We start from the raw sequence: 19,746 nt of genomic DNA on the forward strand, positions 1-19,746 counted from the left end.
GGCAGGGCCTGGGGGGCCTTGAGTCCTGCTCCTACGGTCTCTCCCCACCCGAGGGGCTCAGGCATCCTGCCTCAGCCTCTCCACCTGCAAGCCGGGCAACGTTGTGAGGTTGGTGTGCTGGCCCGAGCGGGGGTGCCGGGCACCGCTTCTCCAGCCCCAGAATTTCTGGAGGGGGGTCTCAGCGGGAGGACGGGGTCCTGAGCGCGGCGGGGGTCCAGGCGCACAAGGGGATGCAGATGCGGGGGTCTCTATCAGGAGAGGTGTTTGCTGGGAGACCCAGGGGGTCTGTTTATGCCCTGGGTCAGCTCTGGGAGCCGTGTTTGGGTCACTTACGGAGTTAGTGTGTTCTCGATCCGCTGGGGCCTGTATGTGAGCGTGCGGGGGGAGGGGCGGTCACCTCTCACATCCCGCCGTGCCCCTGCCTGTGAGCTGGAGGGGGCGGCTGACACCTACCCGGGTACCCGGCTCTGAACGAGGTTCTTGGGGCGGCGTCTGGCCGCCCTGCCCAGTGGACAGGGTACTTCTTCACGTGCTGCCAGCTTGAGACCCGGATTCCTGTCTGCTGCTTCCCCTGGAGTTGCCCCAGGGTCTGTCACCCTCCCTGGGCCTTGCGGACACTGGGAGAGTCCACCCTGAATCTCCCTCCTTGACCTTCCCCAGCACCTTGCGTGGAGCATGGCCTCGTGTCCCCGACCTGCCCGCCCATGACCCTTTCTATGGGGCCTCGGGGCCGAGAACAGGCGGCCGAGAGTTCGACAGAGTCCAGGAGGTTTGGTGGGGCCCTGGGGGAGAGGGGGTCATGCCTGACCATCAGCGGAGGTGCCCCGGGGCCGGGTCTGGAGGGTGTCCAGCTGGTGAGTGCAGCGCCCTTCCTGACCGCGTGCGGGTTCCGTCTGGGAGGTGGGCCCAGAGCAGATGTGGGGCAGGCTGTCTGCAGGTTTGGCCTTGAGCCATCAGCTTCGGGAAGGCCAGCGACTGGGAGGATGGGACAGCTCTGTACGTCACAGCCCTTTCCTCATCCCCACTTTGCAGACAGGGTGTGTGAGGGTCAAGGGCCCTCTGTTTACTGGCTTCCGGTGCTCACCACCTCCCTGCTCACCCCTCCCGGCAGTGCAGGAAGCAGCCTTGAGGCTCCCAGAGGGAAGCCCACATCGCAGGGGGCTCCTGGCTCCAGTGGTACCCAGGCTGGTACCTGACCAGAGCCATTCACACCGGGCCTCGGGGCTTCCGAGCCCGCAGTGAGGTAGACCCCCTGGCCCGACAGCCGCGCCTCGTGGACGGTCCCCGGTGCGGCTCTGTGCCTGGCTGGGTGCAGGTTTCACCTACGCTCTTTGGGACCGGGAGTCTCTGATTCTGGGCCTGGGGATTGAGGCCCAGTAAGTGGCCAGAGTATCAGTTTCGTGTCTTCAAAAACTTTTTCTTCAGTTACACAAGTAAGTGTAAGTATTTCTTTTTATGGAACAAGCATCGCAGCGAGGTTAAGCCCTCTTTGACCTCGGCCTCAGTCGCCGTAGCTCCCTTACTATCGAGTCGTGGTGTCATTCCAGACCTTTTTGGGGTTTACATGCACACGTGGGCACCAGGGACCGTGAAAGCACATGTGATTACTCTTCCCAGATCAGGACTGAACCAGACAGGCTGACTGCTCGAAGCAGCCGAGAGCCAAGCGCCGGGCAGGTGGACAGAGCCACTTGTCACCCAGTTCCTCCTTTGTTGAGCGAATTTGGTCGAATCCTGAGCGGAAGCTGACCTTCCTGGCTGGCGTGTCTGGTGGCCGTTGGGCCCCCTGCAGACAACGGGCAGGGGGCAGAGGCAGCAAGGGAGGAGGGGCAGGTCGGAGACTCTGCAGACGCTTCGCTGGGCCTCAGAGGTGGTGTTTCCTGGGTGCGTGAGCAACAGTGAACGTCCCAGCGAGGGGGCCCTTGTGCGCAGACCACGGAGGGGGCGAGCGTGTGGGCGGGGGGGCGGCCGCCAAGGGTGAAGCGTTGTTCGCTTTGTCCTCGTTCTTTGTTCTAAAACAAACATCACGTTTTGCTTCACTGGCGTCCAGCACAGGCGTGGAGAAAATCGCACAGCCAGTGAGCACGCAGTTTGGTGAGCCATCTGGGATAAAGGGGTGCGTTAACCTGCCAGATGGAGGGCTCGCAGCCCCGCCCACTCCTCATGCCCCGATCTGCACTGCCTTTGTGTTTGCGGAACATGAGGACCTGTGTGCCCAGAACTGGAATTAGTGAAGGGTCGTAAGGGGTGGAGTGACATGTCCTCCCTGGCTGCTGGGGTCTGAGATGACCCGGAGGTGCTGCTCAAGGCTGCAGGGGAGAGCTGGGGACTGTAGGCGTGATTGAGAGACCCCCACACACGAGTGCAAGAGCCAGCGCACGGGGCCCATGCAGCACGGTCAGCGTGGAGCCTTGGGCGGGGGACCTGTGGGGCGTCCAGGGCTGTCCGCGGCCGGGGGCAGGCGTGAGCTGGGTTGTGGAGCCAGCTGCCGTCAGGGTGCTCTGGGAGTGGGTGACCAAAATCCCGACCCATTCAGGGTCTCCCTGAAGAGGTCTGCAGGTCAGGCAGCTCCAGCCCTGTTCATCCCTTGGACTTGTTGTCCCTGGGGCCCTGGCCTTCTGTTCTCCTGGCACCGTCCACCTTTGCTGGCTTTGTCTCTGAGTAGCCCCTCATGGTCGTCAGACCTGATGTGTCTAAAGCCCCTTCCCAACCCTCCTCGGCCGTGCCTGTGGCCCAGCCCAGGCGACCCCTTGCAGGAGGACAGGACCACCGCTCGCAGGCTCACCTCCTGCCGCCCCTGTGTGGGGTGGGGAGGGGCCTGGGCCTTGGAAGGGAGAGGACTTGGAGAGAAGGGAGAACCGAAGCAGGAGGGGGAGTCAGGGTTAGAGGGCAGGGGGTCACAACCTTGCTGTACTGCTGGCGGAATCAGATCCGAGTGGATGGGGTGAGTCCAGGGAAGTGTTGTTTTTTGTTTTTTTTTGGCTGTGTTGGGTCCTTGTTGCTGTGCATGGGGTTTCTCTAGTTGCAGCGAGCAGGGGCTACTCTAAGTTGTGGTGCGTAGGCTTCTCATTGCAGTGGCTTCTCTTGTTGCCGAGCGTGCGGGCTCAGTAGTTGTGGCTCGTGGGCTCTAGAGCGCAGGCTCAGTAGTTGTGGCTCGTGGGCTCTAGAGCGCAGGCTCAGTAGTTGTGGCTCGTGGGCTCTAGAGCGCAGGCTCAGTAGTTGTGGCTTGTGGGCTCTAGAGTGCAGGCTCAGTAGTTGTGGCGCACAGGCTTAGCTGCTCCGCGGCATGTGGGATCTTCCCAGAACAGGGCTCAAACCCATGTCCGCTGCATTAGCAGGCGGATTCTTAACCACTGCGCCACCAGGGATGCCTCCAGTCCCTTACGTTTGAAAAATGTAAAAGATCGGGAGGGAGATGAGGAGCCCTCAGCGGAGGCCAAGATGGGACAATCAGAGGTCAGCACAGGACAGGACGAGGCCCCGTCAGCCATGTGGAGACATGGGTGTGCCCATCACGTAGCGGGGGAGGGGTTCCCACGGGGAGTCACCCCGCACACATGGGTCTCAGGTGCGGCGGCCAAGTTCAGTGGTGCCGGGGAAGAAGGGGGCGGAGAGAAGGGGGTTTACTTGGGGGGTGGGTACTCGGTCTTGTGTGTTCGTGGGAGGAGGGTGAGAGCGCCAGCCCCTGGGAGGGGGCTTCCCAGGTGGGAGGGGCCTCTGCTGGACAGGATGCAGCACCCCCCTGGCTAGTGACACATTCCTTCTGCACTTTTCGGAGAGGAAGGCTTGTAACTCCACCAGAGCTGGGACTGGGTTCTCAACTTCCCAGCTTTGTAGAAAAGGTAAAGGAGAGGGAACCATAACTGTGAGTCTGCGAAACTTCCCAGATCTCAGGACACAAAGGGGTCTTCAGAGGGCCTGGCCCGCCCCTCTGCTTCCAGGTCCTGTAAGATGCATTGTGGGGTGGCTCTTTTGATGACCCTCTGGGCCCCTGGGGTGGGGGGACTCTTGTCTTGGGGACGGGGAACCAGACCCCACACCACCTGCCTCCCAGCTCACAGAGCAGCAGGGTTTCTAGGACCAGCTTCTGTGGAGGGTCACAGATAGCTCAGGCCCAGGTAGACGAAAGCAGCCAGTCGGATCAGTTGGGGTGTGAAAAATCAGTTGGGGTAGGGGCCGTCTAACTGCACGTTAAACAGGTAGGACCAGTTTCCCTTCACAAAGAAACGTCTTCACGTTCTCTTGAAGCGTGCTTGTGCTTCCCGTTCCTTCTTTTTACATTTTTATTTATTTACAAGTGATAGAGACACATTCTGTCAGTTTTCACAAATCCAGGGCCCCCATGTGACCTTGGGCCCCACCCATCGGCCTTGGGGCCAGGGAGTCCCTGCCCAGCCCAGATCGTCCTGCCAGCTCGCCCGTGAGAAATCTCACAAGAAATCCCCAGCTTTGAAGTTGGGGGCTCATTCCTGTTTCTACAGACGTGTACGCAGGACAAAGCAGTTCCCCGTCCACGGGCACGGGCCCAGACCCAGTCTCCCAGCAGCCAGGGAAGGAAGGGGTTCCCTGGGCCACTGTTCACGGTTGATCATTACTCTGTTTAGTTTAAAGCCATTTAAGAAACTGGGTAGTTTTTTTCATTTTACAGGGAACGAGGACTTGTCGAAGTATCTCTCGAGCAGTTCCTGAGAGGCGCGGTACGTGTGCTTGGACTGACCCCCAGTTCTTTCCCCGCAGCACTGGCCCGTGTTCACGGAGGTGAAGGACCTGCTGACCTTGGTGCCGCCCCTGGTGGGCCTGAAGGGCAACCTGGAGATGACACTGGCCTCACGCCTCTCCACCGCGGTGAGTGGACGTCTGCACATCTGACCTCCAGGTCTCCCCGTGGAGCTTGTGGGTGGGTGGGTTGGACTCTGAAAATCTGATGTCGTTGGGAGTTTTCCTGTCGTGTGGCTCTACCTGGTCACTCCTCCCAGCCATCACCCTGCCTTTCGGCCGGAGGCTGGGCAGCGGATGAGGCCCAGATGTCAGGGGCGCTGTGTCCTTGTGTCCCCTGTTCATGCTGGAGCCTGAGGCTGGTTCCACACATGACCCAGAAGCAGTGGCGAATGTCCTAGAATCCTCGTCACCAGAGTGTCCTCCTCTGGGCTCTCTGTCACAGTTCCCAGCTTTGCGACTCTCCTCACCTTCCCAGGGCATGGAAATCCCTTTCCTTCTGTTATGGGGATGGTCTCCTTTCTCTGTGAAAACGTCCTGATGCGCTGTGTTCTAGACACCGAGAGGTGGGCAATGCAGCTGGGGTGCTGGGGGGTCCCTGGAGCCCGAGGCTGGAGAGAGAGGTGAGGGGTGGCCAGCTGAACAGCAGCCCGCAAAGATGTCCACGTCCTGACCCGTGGAGACTGAACGCTCCCTTACGTGGAGGTGTTTGCACATGATCAAGTTAAAGCCCTTGTGGTAGGAGATAATCCTAGATTGTCCAGGGGGCCCGGTGTTGTCACAAGGGTCCTTACCAAGGGGAGGTGGGGTTGGGGGGAAACGTCAGACACAAGAAGGAAGCAGAGTTGGGGGAGCAGATGCTCGCCACCACCTGCAAAGATGAAGGAAGGGCCGTGAGCCAGGTGTAGCTCTACCTGCTGGAAACGGAAAGAAACAGCTGCCCCCCCTGCATAGACCCTCTGTAGACCCCTGGCCTCCAGAACTGAAAGAGAAGACGTTTGCATCATTTTCAGCCACTGAGTTTGTGGTAATTTGTCACAGCAGAGGCCAGACCGTGCAGTCTTGTAGGCCATTGAAATGTCTTAAGTGGCAGGTGACATGGTGCCCGTGTGTGTGCACATACACGTGTGCACACACGTAAGTGTGATTAAATGGGTTGGTGAGAGGGAAGAAATGTTGATGGTAATCCCTGCCATGGTGGCATTTCAGGTTACATTTTTTTTAATATAAATTAATTAAATTAATTAATTTATTTAGGCTGCGTTGGGTCTTCATTGCGGTGCACGGGCTTCTCATTGCCGTGGCTTCTCTTGTTATGGAGCACGGGCTCTAGGCACATGGGCTTCAGTAGTTGTGGCACGTGGGCTCAGTAGTTGCGGCTCACGGGCTCTAGAGCACAGGCTCAGTAGTTGCGGCACACAGGCTTAGCTGCTCCGCAGCATGTGGGATCTTCCCACACCAGGGCTTGAACTCGTGTCCCCTGCATTGGCAGGCGGCTTCTTAAGCACTGTGCCTTGAGTTACATTTTTATTCCATGGTGCTTAACTGCATATTAAACACTTCTGTGCTGTGATTGTTTCTGTTATAATGTTTTTTAAATGCATAAAATGTGGAGGGGAAAAAAGAATGATTGGAACAGTTCATCATCACAGCCTGTTTGAGGAGAACAGCCCCATTATCAGTGCAATAGAACCTTTATAAAAGCATTCAGGGGCTTCCCTGGTGGCGCAGTGGTTAAGAGTCCGCCTGCCAATGCAGGGGACATGGGTTCGAGCCCTGGTCCGGGAAGATCCCACATGCCGCAGAGCAACTGAGCCCATGCGCCACAACTACTGAGCCTGCGCTCTAGAGCCCGCAAGCCACAACTACTGAAGTCCACGCGCCTAGAGCCCATGCTCCACAGCAGAGAAGCCACTGCAATGAGAAGCCCACGCACCGCAACAAAGAGAAGCCCCTGCTCGTCGCAACTGGAGAAAGCCCGCACGGCAGTGAAGACCCAACTCAGCCAAAAATAAATAAAATAAATAAATTTATAAAAAACAAAAAAAAGAACCTTTCAACACCCAACATTGTATTAATGTGTAAATCAGTGCAACAAAAACTCACAAATTTTAAGTGTACGGGTCAGTGACTTTTGACAAATATACACACTGACATAACTATCCCAATCAAGATACAGAGCCTGCCACCCACAGTCCATCCCAGAAACCCCTGATCCACTTCCAATCTCTGTAGATTAGTTCTGCCTTCAAGACCCACTCATGATGTAAAAAATATTCTTAGTGCAACTTGAAATAGAAGAATATTTTATTTATATTGTTCTGGATGTTTCAGCTAGTGTAATATGCCAAGAAAAGGAAATAAGACCCTTAAATAAAAAAGAGGGAGAAAAACTTATTATTTGCTATTGATATGCTTATCTTCTTGGAAAACTAAGCAAATCAAGTGGAAAAGTTTTAAAACTAATAATCTCAGTAAAGTGATCTGGTTTCAAAATATCTAGATGAAATTTAAAATAGACATTAACATGTGTAACTGCATACTTCTGCACACACCAAAATTGGTCATTACAAAATACAACTGAATTGTAAAATTGAATTGAAAAAATTGGAGAGAGATATCTTTCAAACAATGAAGAAATTTTTTTTAGTTGTACATATATATACATTCTTTTTTTATTTGTATAGTCTTTTCCATCATGGTTTATCATAGGATATTGAATATAGTTCCCTGTGCTGTACAGTAGGACCTTGTTCTTTATCCATCCTATATATAAAAACTTACATCCGCTAACCCCAACCTCCCACTCCACCCGTCCCCCAACCCCTTTCCCCTTGGCAACCAGCAGTCTGTTCCCTGTGAATCTGTTTCTATTTCATAGGTTCACGTGTCATATTTTAGATTCCACGTATAAGTGATATCATATGGTATTTGTCTTTCTGACTGACTTCACTGGATCTCTAGTTGCATCATGTTGCTGAAAATGGCATTATTTCATTCTTTGTTATGACTGAGTAATATTCCACTATATATGTGTACCACATCTTCTTTATTCCTCTATCAATGGAAATTTAGGTTGCTTCCATGTCTTGGCTATTGTAAATAGTGCAGCAATGAACATTGGGGTGCATGTATCTTTTTGAATTATAGTTTTGTCCGATATATGCCCAGGAGTGGGGTTGCTGGATCATATGGTAGCTCTATTTTTAGTTTTCTGAGGAACCTCCATACTGTTCTCCACAGTGGCTACACTGTGTAAATGATTTACATTCCCACCAACAGTGCAAGAGGGTTCCCTTTTCTCCACACCCTCTCCAGCATTTACTGTTTGCGGATTTTTTGATGATGGCCATTCTGACTGGTGTGAGGTGGTACCTCATTGTAGTTTTGATTTGCATTTCTCAAATGATTAGCCATGTTGAGCATCTTTTCATGTGCCTATTGGCTATCTGTATGTCTTCTTTGGAGAAATGTCTATTTAGGTCTTCTGCCCAGTTTTTGATTGGGTTGTTTGTTTTTTGTTGTTGTTGAGTTGTATGAGCTGTTTGTATATTTTGGAGATTAAGCCCTTGTTGGTTGCATCATTTGCAAATATTTTCTCCCATTCTGTAGGCAGTCTTTTCGTTTTGTTTATGGTTTCCTTTGCTGTGCAAAAGCTTGTAAGTTTGATTAGGTAACATTTCAAACTGTGAACCAATTTTAAAACTTTTTCATCCTGAAGCCTCAAAAAGAAATGTGTGGGACCCATTCAAATAAAATGACAAAACTCCATAAAGGGAAATAGAAATTTGGAGGGAGAGACGGAGTTTCTGATGGGAAAAATCAATGTTGTAAAGTTACCAGTTCTCCCTGTTTTTGTTTATAAAATTAATGCAGTTAATGTCAGAGAGATTTGGGGGAACATTTGACAGTATTATTTTTATTATTACGTGTGTGTGTGGGGGGGTACGCGGGCCTCTTACTGTTGTGGCCTCTCCCGTTGCGGAGCACAGGCTCCGGACACGCAGGCTCAGCGGCCATGGCTCACGGGCCCAGCCGCTTCACGGCATGTGGGATCCTCCCGGACCGGGGCACGAACCCGTGTCCCCTGCATTGGCAGGCGGACTCTCAACCACTGCGCCACCAGGGAAGCCCTTGACAGTATTATTTTAAAGTTTATCTGGAGGAATGAGTCAGAATAACCATGAAAATATTGGTAGGAAAAAGAGAAAGAAGACTAATGGTGAAATTTGATTTCCAGATTTTATAACATAATATAAAGTTATAGTAAGAAAAGTATTTTGCAGCCAGTCTCAATTGATATATCAGAGAACAAAACAGAACATCCAGAAATAAACTCAGACTTTACAAATACAATCTACTGTATAATAATATGACATTTTAAATCAGTGAAAAGAGGGTGAATTATTAATAAGTGGTTCTGAGATAATTGGCTAATTCTTTAGAAGTAATTTTTATTTTATGTCATACCTAAATGTATATTTTGAATACATGGAGTAATTTAAAGTAAAGCATGATACCAGAAAAACACATCAGTATTTTTAGAGTTGGTGACAAGAAATGCTTTTTAAGTAGCAGAACAAGTGCAGAACTCATAAAGGAAAGACGATGCCTTGTCTCAGTTAAACTGTGAGCTACGTAATAATTTTAGTTCCCTGGGGCTGTCATAACAAAGCACCACAGACCGAGTGGCTTAAACAATAGCAATGTATGGTCTCCAAGCTCTGGTTAAAAGTCAGAGATGGAGGCTGGGATGGGCTGGCTCCCCCTGAGGCTATAGGAGGCTCTGCTCCAGGCCTTTCCCCAGCTCTGGGTCTGCTGTGATCTCCACTGTTCCCTGGCCTGTAGATGCACTGCCCCAGCCTCTGTCTTTGTCTTCACGTGGCTCTGCCTGTGTGCACATATCTCCAAATGTCCCCTTTCCATAAGGACAGCAGCCACGTTGGATTAGGTGCTCACCCTACCCCAGTGTGACCTCGTATAAACTAAGTTCATCTCCAACCACCCTATTTCCAAATCAAGTCAGTTACGAGGTTCTGGGGGTTCGGACTTCAAGCTCTGTTGGGGGGACACAATTCTACCCGTACGGTTTCCTCGTACAAATTAAAAGGGGAATAACCCACAAGGGGAAGAGTTATACAAAATTAACAGATCATCTGTATCCTCAAGTATCTAAGCAGCTCTTTTACATCAGCATGAAGACAGACCCTTCAATAGCAACGTGAACAAAGGGTATGAATCAGAATTTCATGTTCAGGGTCAGTCTCCGTGCTCCCAGTGCATGGGGCCTGGGTTTGATCTCTGGTTGGAGAACTCGATGCCATGTGCATGCCACAACTAATAAGTCTGCAGTGCCGCAACTGAGAGTCCACATGCTGCAAAAAAAAAAAAAAAAAAAAATCCCGCATGCCACAACTAAGACCTGGCACAGCCAAAATAAGTAGTAAAAGAAATAAAATTTTTAAAAATATATTTTAAAAACTGCCAGAAAATTTTATGAAATCTCACCAGCAGTTTTTGAGATATTCAGTTTTTCTGTATCCTCACCAGTGTTTGGTATCGTCTAGTTTTTATTTTAGCTGTTTTAATAAATACGTAGTGGTATCTCAATCTTGGTCTTAATTTACATTTCCCTAATGACTAATAATGGTCGTCTTTTCTCATGTGCTTCTTTGCCATCACATAACTCTTTGAGTGAAGCATCTTTTCATATCTAATTACATTACTGTTTTTACTCTTGAGTTTTGAGAGCTCTTTATAAATTCTGTATATGAGTCTTTCGTCATATATGTGGTTTGCAAAAATTTTCTCCCATTCTCTGGCTTGACTTTTCACCCCCCTGAAAGGGTCTTTTAAAATATTTTAATTTTAGTAAAATACACATAAATTTTACCATCTTAACTGTTGTTAAGTGTGCATTTCTCCACGTCCTCCTCAGCACTTGTTACTTCCTGGGTTTTTGTTTTGTTTTGTTTTGGGGGGGGTTGTTTGTTTTTTAAGTAGTAACCATCCTAATGGCTGTGATATTGATTTGTATTTCCCTAATAATTAGTAATGTTGAACATCTTTTCATGTGCTTTTTGCCATTTTTAATTTTCTTGGAGAAATGTCTATTCAAGTCCTATATACATTTTTAATGGGGTTTATTTATTGGTTGTTGAGCTTTAGGAGTTCTTTATGTATTCTGGAACTTTTATCAGATATATGATTTGCCAATAGTTTCTCCCTTTCTCTTGGTTTTCTTTTCACTCTGTTGATTGTGTCCTTTGATGCACAAAAGTTTTAAATTTTGATGTAGTCCAGTTTATCTATTTTTATTTTCTTACCTGTGCTTTTTGAGTCATATCCAAGAAATCATAACCAAATACAATGTCATAAGATTTTCCCCTATGTTTTCTTCTGAGAAGTTTATAGATGTAGCTCTAATGTTTAGATCTTTGATCCATTTTGAGTTAATTTCTGTATATGGTATTAGGTAAAGGTTCAACTTCATCCTTTTGTACGTGGCTGTCCAGATTTCCCAGCACCATTTGTTGAAAAGACTGTCCTCTCCCCATTGAACTGTCTTGGCATGCTTGTCAAAAATTATTTGACCATATATGCCAGGGTTTATTTCTCGGGTCTCTGTTCTAGTCCGTTGGTCTATGTGTCTTTATGGCAGTACCACACTGTTTCAAAGCCTGTAGCTTTTAAATCGGTTTTAAAATCAGGAAGTATGAGGCCTCCAACTTTGTTCTTTTTTTAAAATTTTTATTGAAATATAGTTGATTTACAATATTGTGTTAGTTTGATGTGTACAGTAAAGTGATTCAGTTATATGTATTTTTATTTATTTATTTATTTTTACACTCTCTACCATTATAGGTTATTACAAGATATTGAGTATAGTTCCCTGTGCTATACAGTAGGTCCTTGTTGGTTATCTATATAGTAGTATGTATATTTTAAGCACAAACTCCTAATTTATCCCTCTCTCCCCCTCCCCTTTGGTAACCATAAGTTTGTTTTCTATGTTTTTGAGTCAGTTTCTGTTTTGTAAATAAGTTTTTTAGTTAGATTCCACATATGAGTGATACCATGTGATACTTGTCTTTGTCTTACTTAGTATGATCATCTCTAGCTCCATCCATTTTGCTGCAAATGGCTTATTTCATTCTTTTTTATGGCTGAGTAATATTTCACTGTATATATGTACAACATCTTCTTTATCCATTCCTCTGTCGATGGACATTTAGGTTGCTTCCGTGTCTTGGCTATTGTAAATAGTGCTGCCATGAACATTGGGGTCCATGTATCTTTTCTAATTATGGCTTTCTCCAGATATATGCCTAGGAGTGGGATTACTGGATCATATGGTAGCTCTATTTTTAGTTTTTAAAGGAACCGCCATTCTGTTCTTCATAGTGGTTGTACCAGTTTGCATTCCCACCAACTGTGTAGAAGCATTCCCTTTTCTCCACACCCTCTCCAGCATTTATTATTTGTAGACTTTTTAATAGTGGCCATTCTGACTGGTATGAGTTGATACCTCATTGTAGTTTTGATTTGCATTTCTCTAATAATTAGCGATGTTGAGCATCTTTTCATATGTTTGTTGACCATCTGTGTGTCTTCTTTTGAAAAAATGTCTTTTTAGATCTTCTGCCCTTTTTTTTTTTTTTTTTTTTTTTTTGCGGTACGTGGGCCTCTCACTGTCGCAGCCCCTCCCGTTGCGGAGCACAGGCTCCGGACACGCAGGCTCAGTGGCCATGGCTCATGGCGGGATCCTCCCGGACCGGGGCACGAACCCGTGTCCCCTGCATTGGCAGGCGGACTCTCAACCACTGTGCCACCAGGGAAGCCCTCTTCTGCCCATTTTTTGATTGGGTTGTTTGTTTTTTTGATATTGAGCTGTATAAGCTGTTTGTATATTTTATTGGTGCTATAGTGGCCTCATAGCACGTGGGCTCTTCGTTGCGGTGCACAGGCTCCTCTCTAGTTGTGGCACGCAGGCTCCGGCGTGCACAGGCTCAGTAGTTGTGGCGCACAGGTTTAGTTGCCCTGCGGCACGTAGGATCTTAGTTCCCTGACCAGAGATCGAACTGGCATTCCCTGCATTGCAGGACCAATTCTTAACCACTGGACCACCAGGGAAGTCCCTTTGTTGGGAGTCTTTAAATCACAGATTCAATTTCAGTACATGCGATTGGTCTGTTCACATTTTCTCTTTCTTCCTGGTTCAGCTTTGGGAAATTGTACCTTTCTAAGAATTTGTCCACTTCTTCCAGGTTGTTCATTTTATTGGCATATGATTGCTTGTAGTAGTCTCTTAGGATGCTTTGTATTTCTGTGGTGTCTGTTGTAACTTCTCCTTTTTCGTTTCTAATTTTATTGATTTGGGCCCTCTCCCTTTTTTTCTTGATGAGTCTGGCTAGTGGTTTATCAATTTTGTTTATCTTTTCAAAGAACCAGCTTTTAGTTTCTTTCATCTTTGGTATTGTTTTATTTGTTTCTAGTTCATTTATTTCTGCTCTGATCTTTATGATTTCTTTCCTTCTACTAACTTGGATTTTGTTCTTCTTTCTCTAGTTGCTTTAGGTGTAAAGTTAGGTGGTTTGTTTGATATTTTTCTTGTTTCCTGATGTAAGCTTGTATTGCTATTAACTTCCCTTTAGAACTGCTTTTGCTGCATCCCATAGGTTTTGGATCATTGTTTTTTTCGTTTTCATTTGTCTCTAGGTATTTTTTGTTTCCTCTTTGATTTCTTCAGTGATCCATTGGTTGTTTAGTAGCATATTGTTTAGCCTCCACGTGTTTGTTTTTTACAGTTTTTTCCTTGTTTATTTCTAATCTCATAGCGTGTGGTCAGAAAAGATGCTTGATATGATTTCAGTTTTCTTAAATTTACCAAGGCTTGCTTTGTGGCCCAGCATGTGGTAGATCCTGAAGACTCTTCCGCATGCACATGAGAAGAATGTGTATTCTGCTGCTTTTGGATGGAATGCTCTATAAATATCAGTTAAGTCCATATGGTCTAATGGGTGATTTAAGGCCTGTGTTTCCTTATTGATTTTCTTTCTGAATGATCTATCCATTGATGAAAGTGGGGTGTTGGGACTTCCCTGGTGGCCCAGTGGTTAAGACTCCACACTCCCAATACAGGGGGCTCAGATTCGATCCCTGGTCCAGGAACCAGATCCCTCACGCATGTCGCAACTAAGTGTTCGCATGCTGCAACTAAGGAGCCTGTGAGACACAACTAAGGAGGCTGCCTCCCACAACTAAGAGGCTCACATGCCACAACTAAGGAGCCAGCGAACCGCAACTAAGGAGCCCACTGGCTGCAACTAAGACCTGGCACAACTTAATTAATTAATTTTAAAAAAGCAATTAATAGGTATTAAAAAAAGGCATGCTATAAAAAAAATAAAGTGGGGTGTTAAGCCCCCACTATTATTGTGTGACTGTTGATTTCTCCCTTTATGGCTCTTAGTGTTTGCCTTACATTTTGAGGTGCTCCTCTGTTGGGTGCGTATCTATTTACAATTGTTATGTCTTCTCCTTGGATTGATCGCTTGATCATTATGTAGTGTCCTTCTTTGTCTCTTATAATAGTCTTTATTTTAAAGTCTATTTTGTCTGATATGAGTATTGCTATTCCAGCTTTCTTTTGATTTTCATTTGCATGGAGTATGTTATTCCATCACCTCACTTTCAGTTGGTATGTGTCCCTAGGTCTGAAGTGGGTCTCTTGTAAACAGCGTATATATGGGTGTTGTTTTTGTAGCCATTCAGCCATTCTGTGTCTTTTGGTTGGAGCATTTAATCCATTTAAGGTAATAATCAATATGTATGTTCCTATTGCCATTTTCTTAATTTTTTTGGTTTGTCCTTGTAGGTCTTTTTTCTTCCTTTCCTCTCTTTTTCTCTTCTCTTGTGGTTTGATGACCATCTTTAGTGTTCTGTTTGGGTTGTGTTTCCTTTTTTGTGTTTGTACCTATTATAGATTTTGGGTTTGCTGTTCCCATGAGGTTTTGTTATAGCAGTCTATATATGTACGTGGTTATTTTAAGCTGCTGGTTGCTTTCCTGCCTAGAGAAGTTATTTTAGCATTTGTTGGAAAGCTGGCCTGGGGGTGCTGAATTCTCTTAGCTTTTGCTTGTCCATAAAGCTTTTGATTTCTCTCTCAAATCTGAATGAGAGCCTTGCTGGATAGAGTATTCTTGGTTGTAGGTTCTTCCCTTTCATCACTTTATATATATATCATGTCACTCCCTTCTGGCCTGCAGAGTTTCTTCTGAGAAATCAGCTGATAACCTTATGGGCGTTCCCTTGTATGTCATTTGTTGTTTTTCCCTTGTTGCTTTTGAAGTTTTTTCTTTGTCTTTAATTTTTGTCAGTTTGATTACTGTGTGTCTTGGTGGTGTGTTCCTCCTCCTTGGGTTTATCCTTCTTGGGACTCTCTGCGCTTCCTGGACTCGGGTGACTGTTTCCTTTCCCATGTTAGGGAAGTTTTCAGTTATTATGTCTTCAAACCTTTTCTCAGGTCCTTTCTCTCTTCTGCTTCTGGGACCCCTATAATGCAAATGATGGTGCATTTAATATCGTCCCAGAGGCCTCTGAGACTCTCTTCGTTTCTTTTCATTCTTTATTCTGCTCCTCAGCAGTTATTTCCACCGTTCTGTCTTCCAGGTCACTTATCGGTTCTTCTGCCTCAGTTATTCTGCTATTGATTCCTTCTAGTGTATTTTTTTCATTTCAGTTATTGTATTGTTCATCTCTGTTTGTTCTTTAGTTCTTCTGGGTTTTTGTTAAACATTTCTAGCATCTTCTCGATCCTTGCCTCTGTTCTTTTTCTGAGATCCTGGATCATCTTCACTGTCATTATTCTGAATTCTTTTTCCAGACGGTTGCCTATCTCCACTTCACTTAGTTGACTTTCTGGGGTTTTATCTTGTTCCTTCATCTGGAACATATTCCTCTGCTGTTTCATTTTGTCTATCTTTCTGTGATTGTGGTTTCTGTTCTGCAGGCTGCAGGATTATAGTTCTTTCTGCTTCTGCTGTCTGCCCTCTGGTAGATGAGGCTATCAAAGAGGCTTTTGCAAGTTTCCTGATGGGAAGGACTGGTGGTGGGTGGAGCTGGGTCTTGTCCCTCTGGTAGGCAGGGCCATGCTCAGTAAAACTTTAATCTGCTGATGGGTGGGGCTGTTAGTTGTTTGGCCTGAGGTGACCCAGCACTGGAGCCTACAGGCTATATGGTGGGGCTAGTGGTGGCCTCCAGGAGGGCTCATGTCAGTGAGTACTTCCCAGAACTGCTGTTGCCAGTGTCTTTGTCCCTGCAGTGAGCTTCAGCTGCCCTCCCCATCACCTCTGCAGGAGACTCTCCAGTACTAGCAGGTAGGTCTGGTCCAGTCTCTTATGGGCTTTTTACCCCTGGGTCCTGGTGCGCACAGGACTTTGTGTGTGCCCTCCAAGAATGGAGTTTCTGTTTCACCCTGTCCTGTGGAAGTCCTGCATTCAAACCCTGCTGGCCTTCAAAGCCAGATTCTTTGGGGACTACTCCTCCTGTTACTGGATCCCCAGGCTGGGAAGCCTGATGTGGGGCTCAGAACTCTCACTCCCATGGGAGAACTTCTGTGATATAATTATTTTCCAGTTTGTGAGTCACCCACCCAGCAGGTATGGGATTTGATTTTATCATGATTGTACCCCTCCTACCGTCTCGTTGTGGCTTCTTCTTTGTCTTTGAATGTAGGGTATCTTTTTTTTTTTTTTAGGTTCCAGCATTTTTTTGTCATTGGTTGTTCAATAATTAGTTGTGATTTTGGTGTTTTCATAAGAATGGGGTGAGCTGACATCCTTCTACTCCGCCATCTTGAACTAATCTCCCAAACAAACACTTAATATGTCCTGCATAGGTGAGTTGGCACCTTTAGAACAAGGGGCCACTTACACCTATCATTCTAAGAGATCACCAGTCTGTCTTGGAGTCATTCTTCTTATTTGTGTGTATATCTGTTGTAGATTTTTGGTTTGCAGTTACCATGAGATTTTATTATAGCAGTCTATATATATACGTGATTGTTTTAAGTTGCTGATATGTTCATTTCCAATGCATTTCTGATATCCTGCATTTATACTTTTCTCCTCTCATGATTTTGGTTTAGATATATACTTGTGTGTGGATGATTTCCTACTTTCACTCTCTGTTTCCCTTTACCAGTGAGCTTTTCCATTCGTGATTTTCTTGTTTCTAGTTGTGGCCTTCTCTTTTCTGCTTAAAGAAGTTCCTTCAGCATTTGTTGTAAAGCTGGTTTGGTGGTGCTGAATTCTTTTAGCTTTTGCTTGTCTGTAAAGCTTTTATTTCTCCATTGAATCTGAATAAGACCCTTGCTGGATGGAGTATTCTTGGTTGTAGGTTTTTCCCTTTCATCACTTTAAAGATATCGTGCAACTCCTTTCTGGCCTGTGGAGTTTCTGCTGAAAATCTGCTGATAACCTTTTGGGGGTTCCTTTGTTATTTGTTGCTTTTCCCTTGTTGCCTTTAATATTTTCTCTTTCTCTTTAATTTTCGTCAGTTTGATTACTATATGTCTTGGCATGTTCTTACTTGGGTTGATCCTGTCTGGTACTCTGTGTTTCTTGGACTTGGGTGACTGTTTCCTTTCCCATGTTAGAGAAATTTTAAGCTATTATCTCTTCAAATATCTCCTCAGGCCCTTTCTCTCTCTCATCTTCTTCTGGAACCCCTATAACTCGAATGTTGGTGCATTTGACGTTGTCCCAGAGGCCTCTTAAACTGTCCCTGTTTCTTTTCATTCTTTTTTCTTTATTACGTTGAGACAGTGATTTCCACCACTCTATCTTCCAGCTCACTTAACCATTCTTCTGCCTCATTTATTCTGCTCTTGATTCCTTCTAGTGTATTTCTCATTTCATTTATTGTATTCTTCACCTCTGGTTGTTCTTTATTTTTTCTAATTCTTTCTTAAAAGCTTCTTGTAACTTCTCAGTCAGCGCCTCCATTCTTTCCCTGTGTTCTTGGATCATCTTTATGATCGTTACTCAGAACTCTTTCTTGAGTAGATTGCCCATCTCCACTTCACTTAGTAGTTCTTCTGGGGTTTTATCTTGTTCCTTCGTCTGGAACATATTGCTTTGCCATGTCATTTTGTTTAAATTTCTATTTGTATTTTTACGTATGTAGTAGCTTAGTTACATTCCTCAACCTTGGAGAAGTGGCCTCTGTAGGAGGTGTTCTCTGTGTCCCAGCAGTGCTCTCCCCTCTCGTCACCCAAGGGCCAGGGACAAGCTAGTCCCAGGGTAGGTTCTGACCTGTATTTTCAGACTCAGTTCTGTGGGCTTCAGGATCGTAGTTTCCTTCCTTCTGGTGTCTGCCCCCTAGTTGGTAAGCCTGGTCTAGAGGCTTGTATAGGCTTTCTGGTGGGCAGGGCCATGTCAAGGTGTATGGCTAGAGGTGGCTGTGGGTTCAGAAAGTGTTTAGGCAGCCTGTCTGCTGATGGGTGGGGCTGTGTTCTGCCTGTTGGTTGTTTGGCCTGAGGCGTCCAGCATTGGGGCCTACAGGCTGTTGGGTGGGGCCAGGTCTTGGTGCTAACGTCCCAAGCAAGATATCAGCCTCCAGATGCATACTCCTGGATATGTTAACCACCAGCTTTTATGTCCCAGGAGAGAGCCACAGCTGCCCAAGAGACCCTCCAAGACCAGCACGTAGGCCTAACCCAGGCTCCTTTGGAGTCACTGCTTTTGTGCTGTGACCTGGCGCTCAAGGGACTTTGTGTGCACCCTCCAAGCATGGAGTCTTTGTTTCCCCAAGTCCTGTGGAGTTCTTGAGATTCAGACCTGCTGGCCTTCAAAGCCAAATGCTCTGGGGGCTCCTCCTCCCAGTGCCAGATCCCCACGCTGGGGAGCCTGATGTTGGGCTCAGAACTCTCACTCCCATGGAAGAGCTTCTGTGATGCAATTATTCTCCAGTCAGTGGGTCACCCACCCTGGGGGGTATGTGATTTGATTAGATTGCAAGTATGCCCCTCCTCCTGTCTCATTGTGATTTTTTCTTTGTCTTTGGATGTAGAATATCTTTTTTGGTAATGTTTCAGGCTTTTTTATTGACGGTTGTTCAACAGTTAGTTGTACTTTCGGTGTGCTCATGGGAGGAGGGGAGCTCAAGGTCTTCTACTCCACCATCTTGTCTTTTCCAACCTGGTTTGTTTTTTTAAGATTGTTTTGGCTTTGGGGGGGGGTCTCTTGAGACTCCATATGAATTTTTAAATGAATTTTTTCTATTTTTGCCATTGGGTTTTTGATAGGGATTGCATTAAACTTGTAGATTGCTTTTGGTAATATTGACATCTTAACAATATTGTTTTCCAGTCCATGAACACAGGATATCTTTCCATTTATTGGTGTCTTTCAAAATTTCTTTCAGTGACATTTTGAGCATACAAGTCTTTCACCTTCTTTGTCAAGTTAATTCCTAAGTGTTTTTTTCTTTTTAATGTTACAGTAAATGAAAGTTAAATTGTTTAATTTTTTCTTCAGATTGTTCATTGTTAGTAAAGAGACACACAAGTGGGTGTTTTTTGTTTCTGTTGTTGATTTTATATTCTGTGACTGATGGATTGCTTTTAGTTCAGTTTTTGTGCAGTCTTTAGGGTTTTCTACATATAAAATCATGTCATCTGTGAGTAGAGATAATTTTACTTCTTTTCTCTCCAATTTGAATGTCTTTTATTTCTTTTTCTTGCCTAATTTCTCTGGTTAAGACTTCCAGGACTGTGTTGAATAAAAGTGGTGAAAGTGGGTATCCTTGTTTTACTTGATCTTAGAGGAAAAATTTCAGTATTTCACCATGAGTGTTATGTTAGCTGTGGGCTTTTGATATATAGCTTTTATTATATTGGGGTAGTTTCCTTCTATTCCTAGTTTGTTGAATGTTTTTATTATGGAAAGTTGAATTTTGTCAAATGCTTTTTCTGCATCAGTTGAGATGATGGCATGGTTTATTTTCCTTCATTTTGTTAATAGAGTA

At 46.1% G+C, this 19,746-nt stretch overlaps 1 protein-coding gene across 2 annotated transcripts in view; it reads left to right on the forward strand.

The window, feature by feature from the left end:
- The window catches only part of SLC41A3 (solute carrier family 41 member 3), a 66,431-nt gene that overhangs the window by 22,601 nt on the left and 24,084 nt on the right, over positions 1-19,746 (forward strand). For both annotated transcript variants that reach the window (XM_060160956.1, XM_060160957.1), the window contains exon 3: positions 4,738-4,845. In XM_060160956.1, the coding sequence (XP_060016939.1) occupies positions 4,738-4,845 (108 nt within the window). The remainder of the gene's footprint in view (positions 1-4,737; positions 4,846-19,746) is intronic.

Source organism: Lagenorhynchus albirostris, chromosome 10 (assembly GCF_949774975.1).
Source record: "Lagenorhynchus albirostris chromosome 10, mLagAlb1.1, whole genome shotgun sequence".
In the NCBI taxonomy this organism is placed as follows: domain Eukaryota; kingdom Metazoa; phylum Chordata; class Mammalia; order Artiodactyla; family Delphinidae; genus Lagenorhynchus; species Lagenorhynchus albirostris.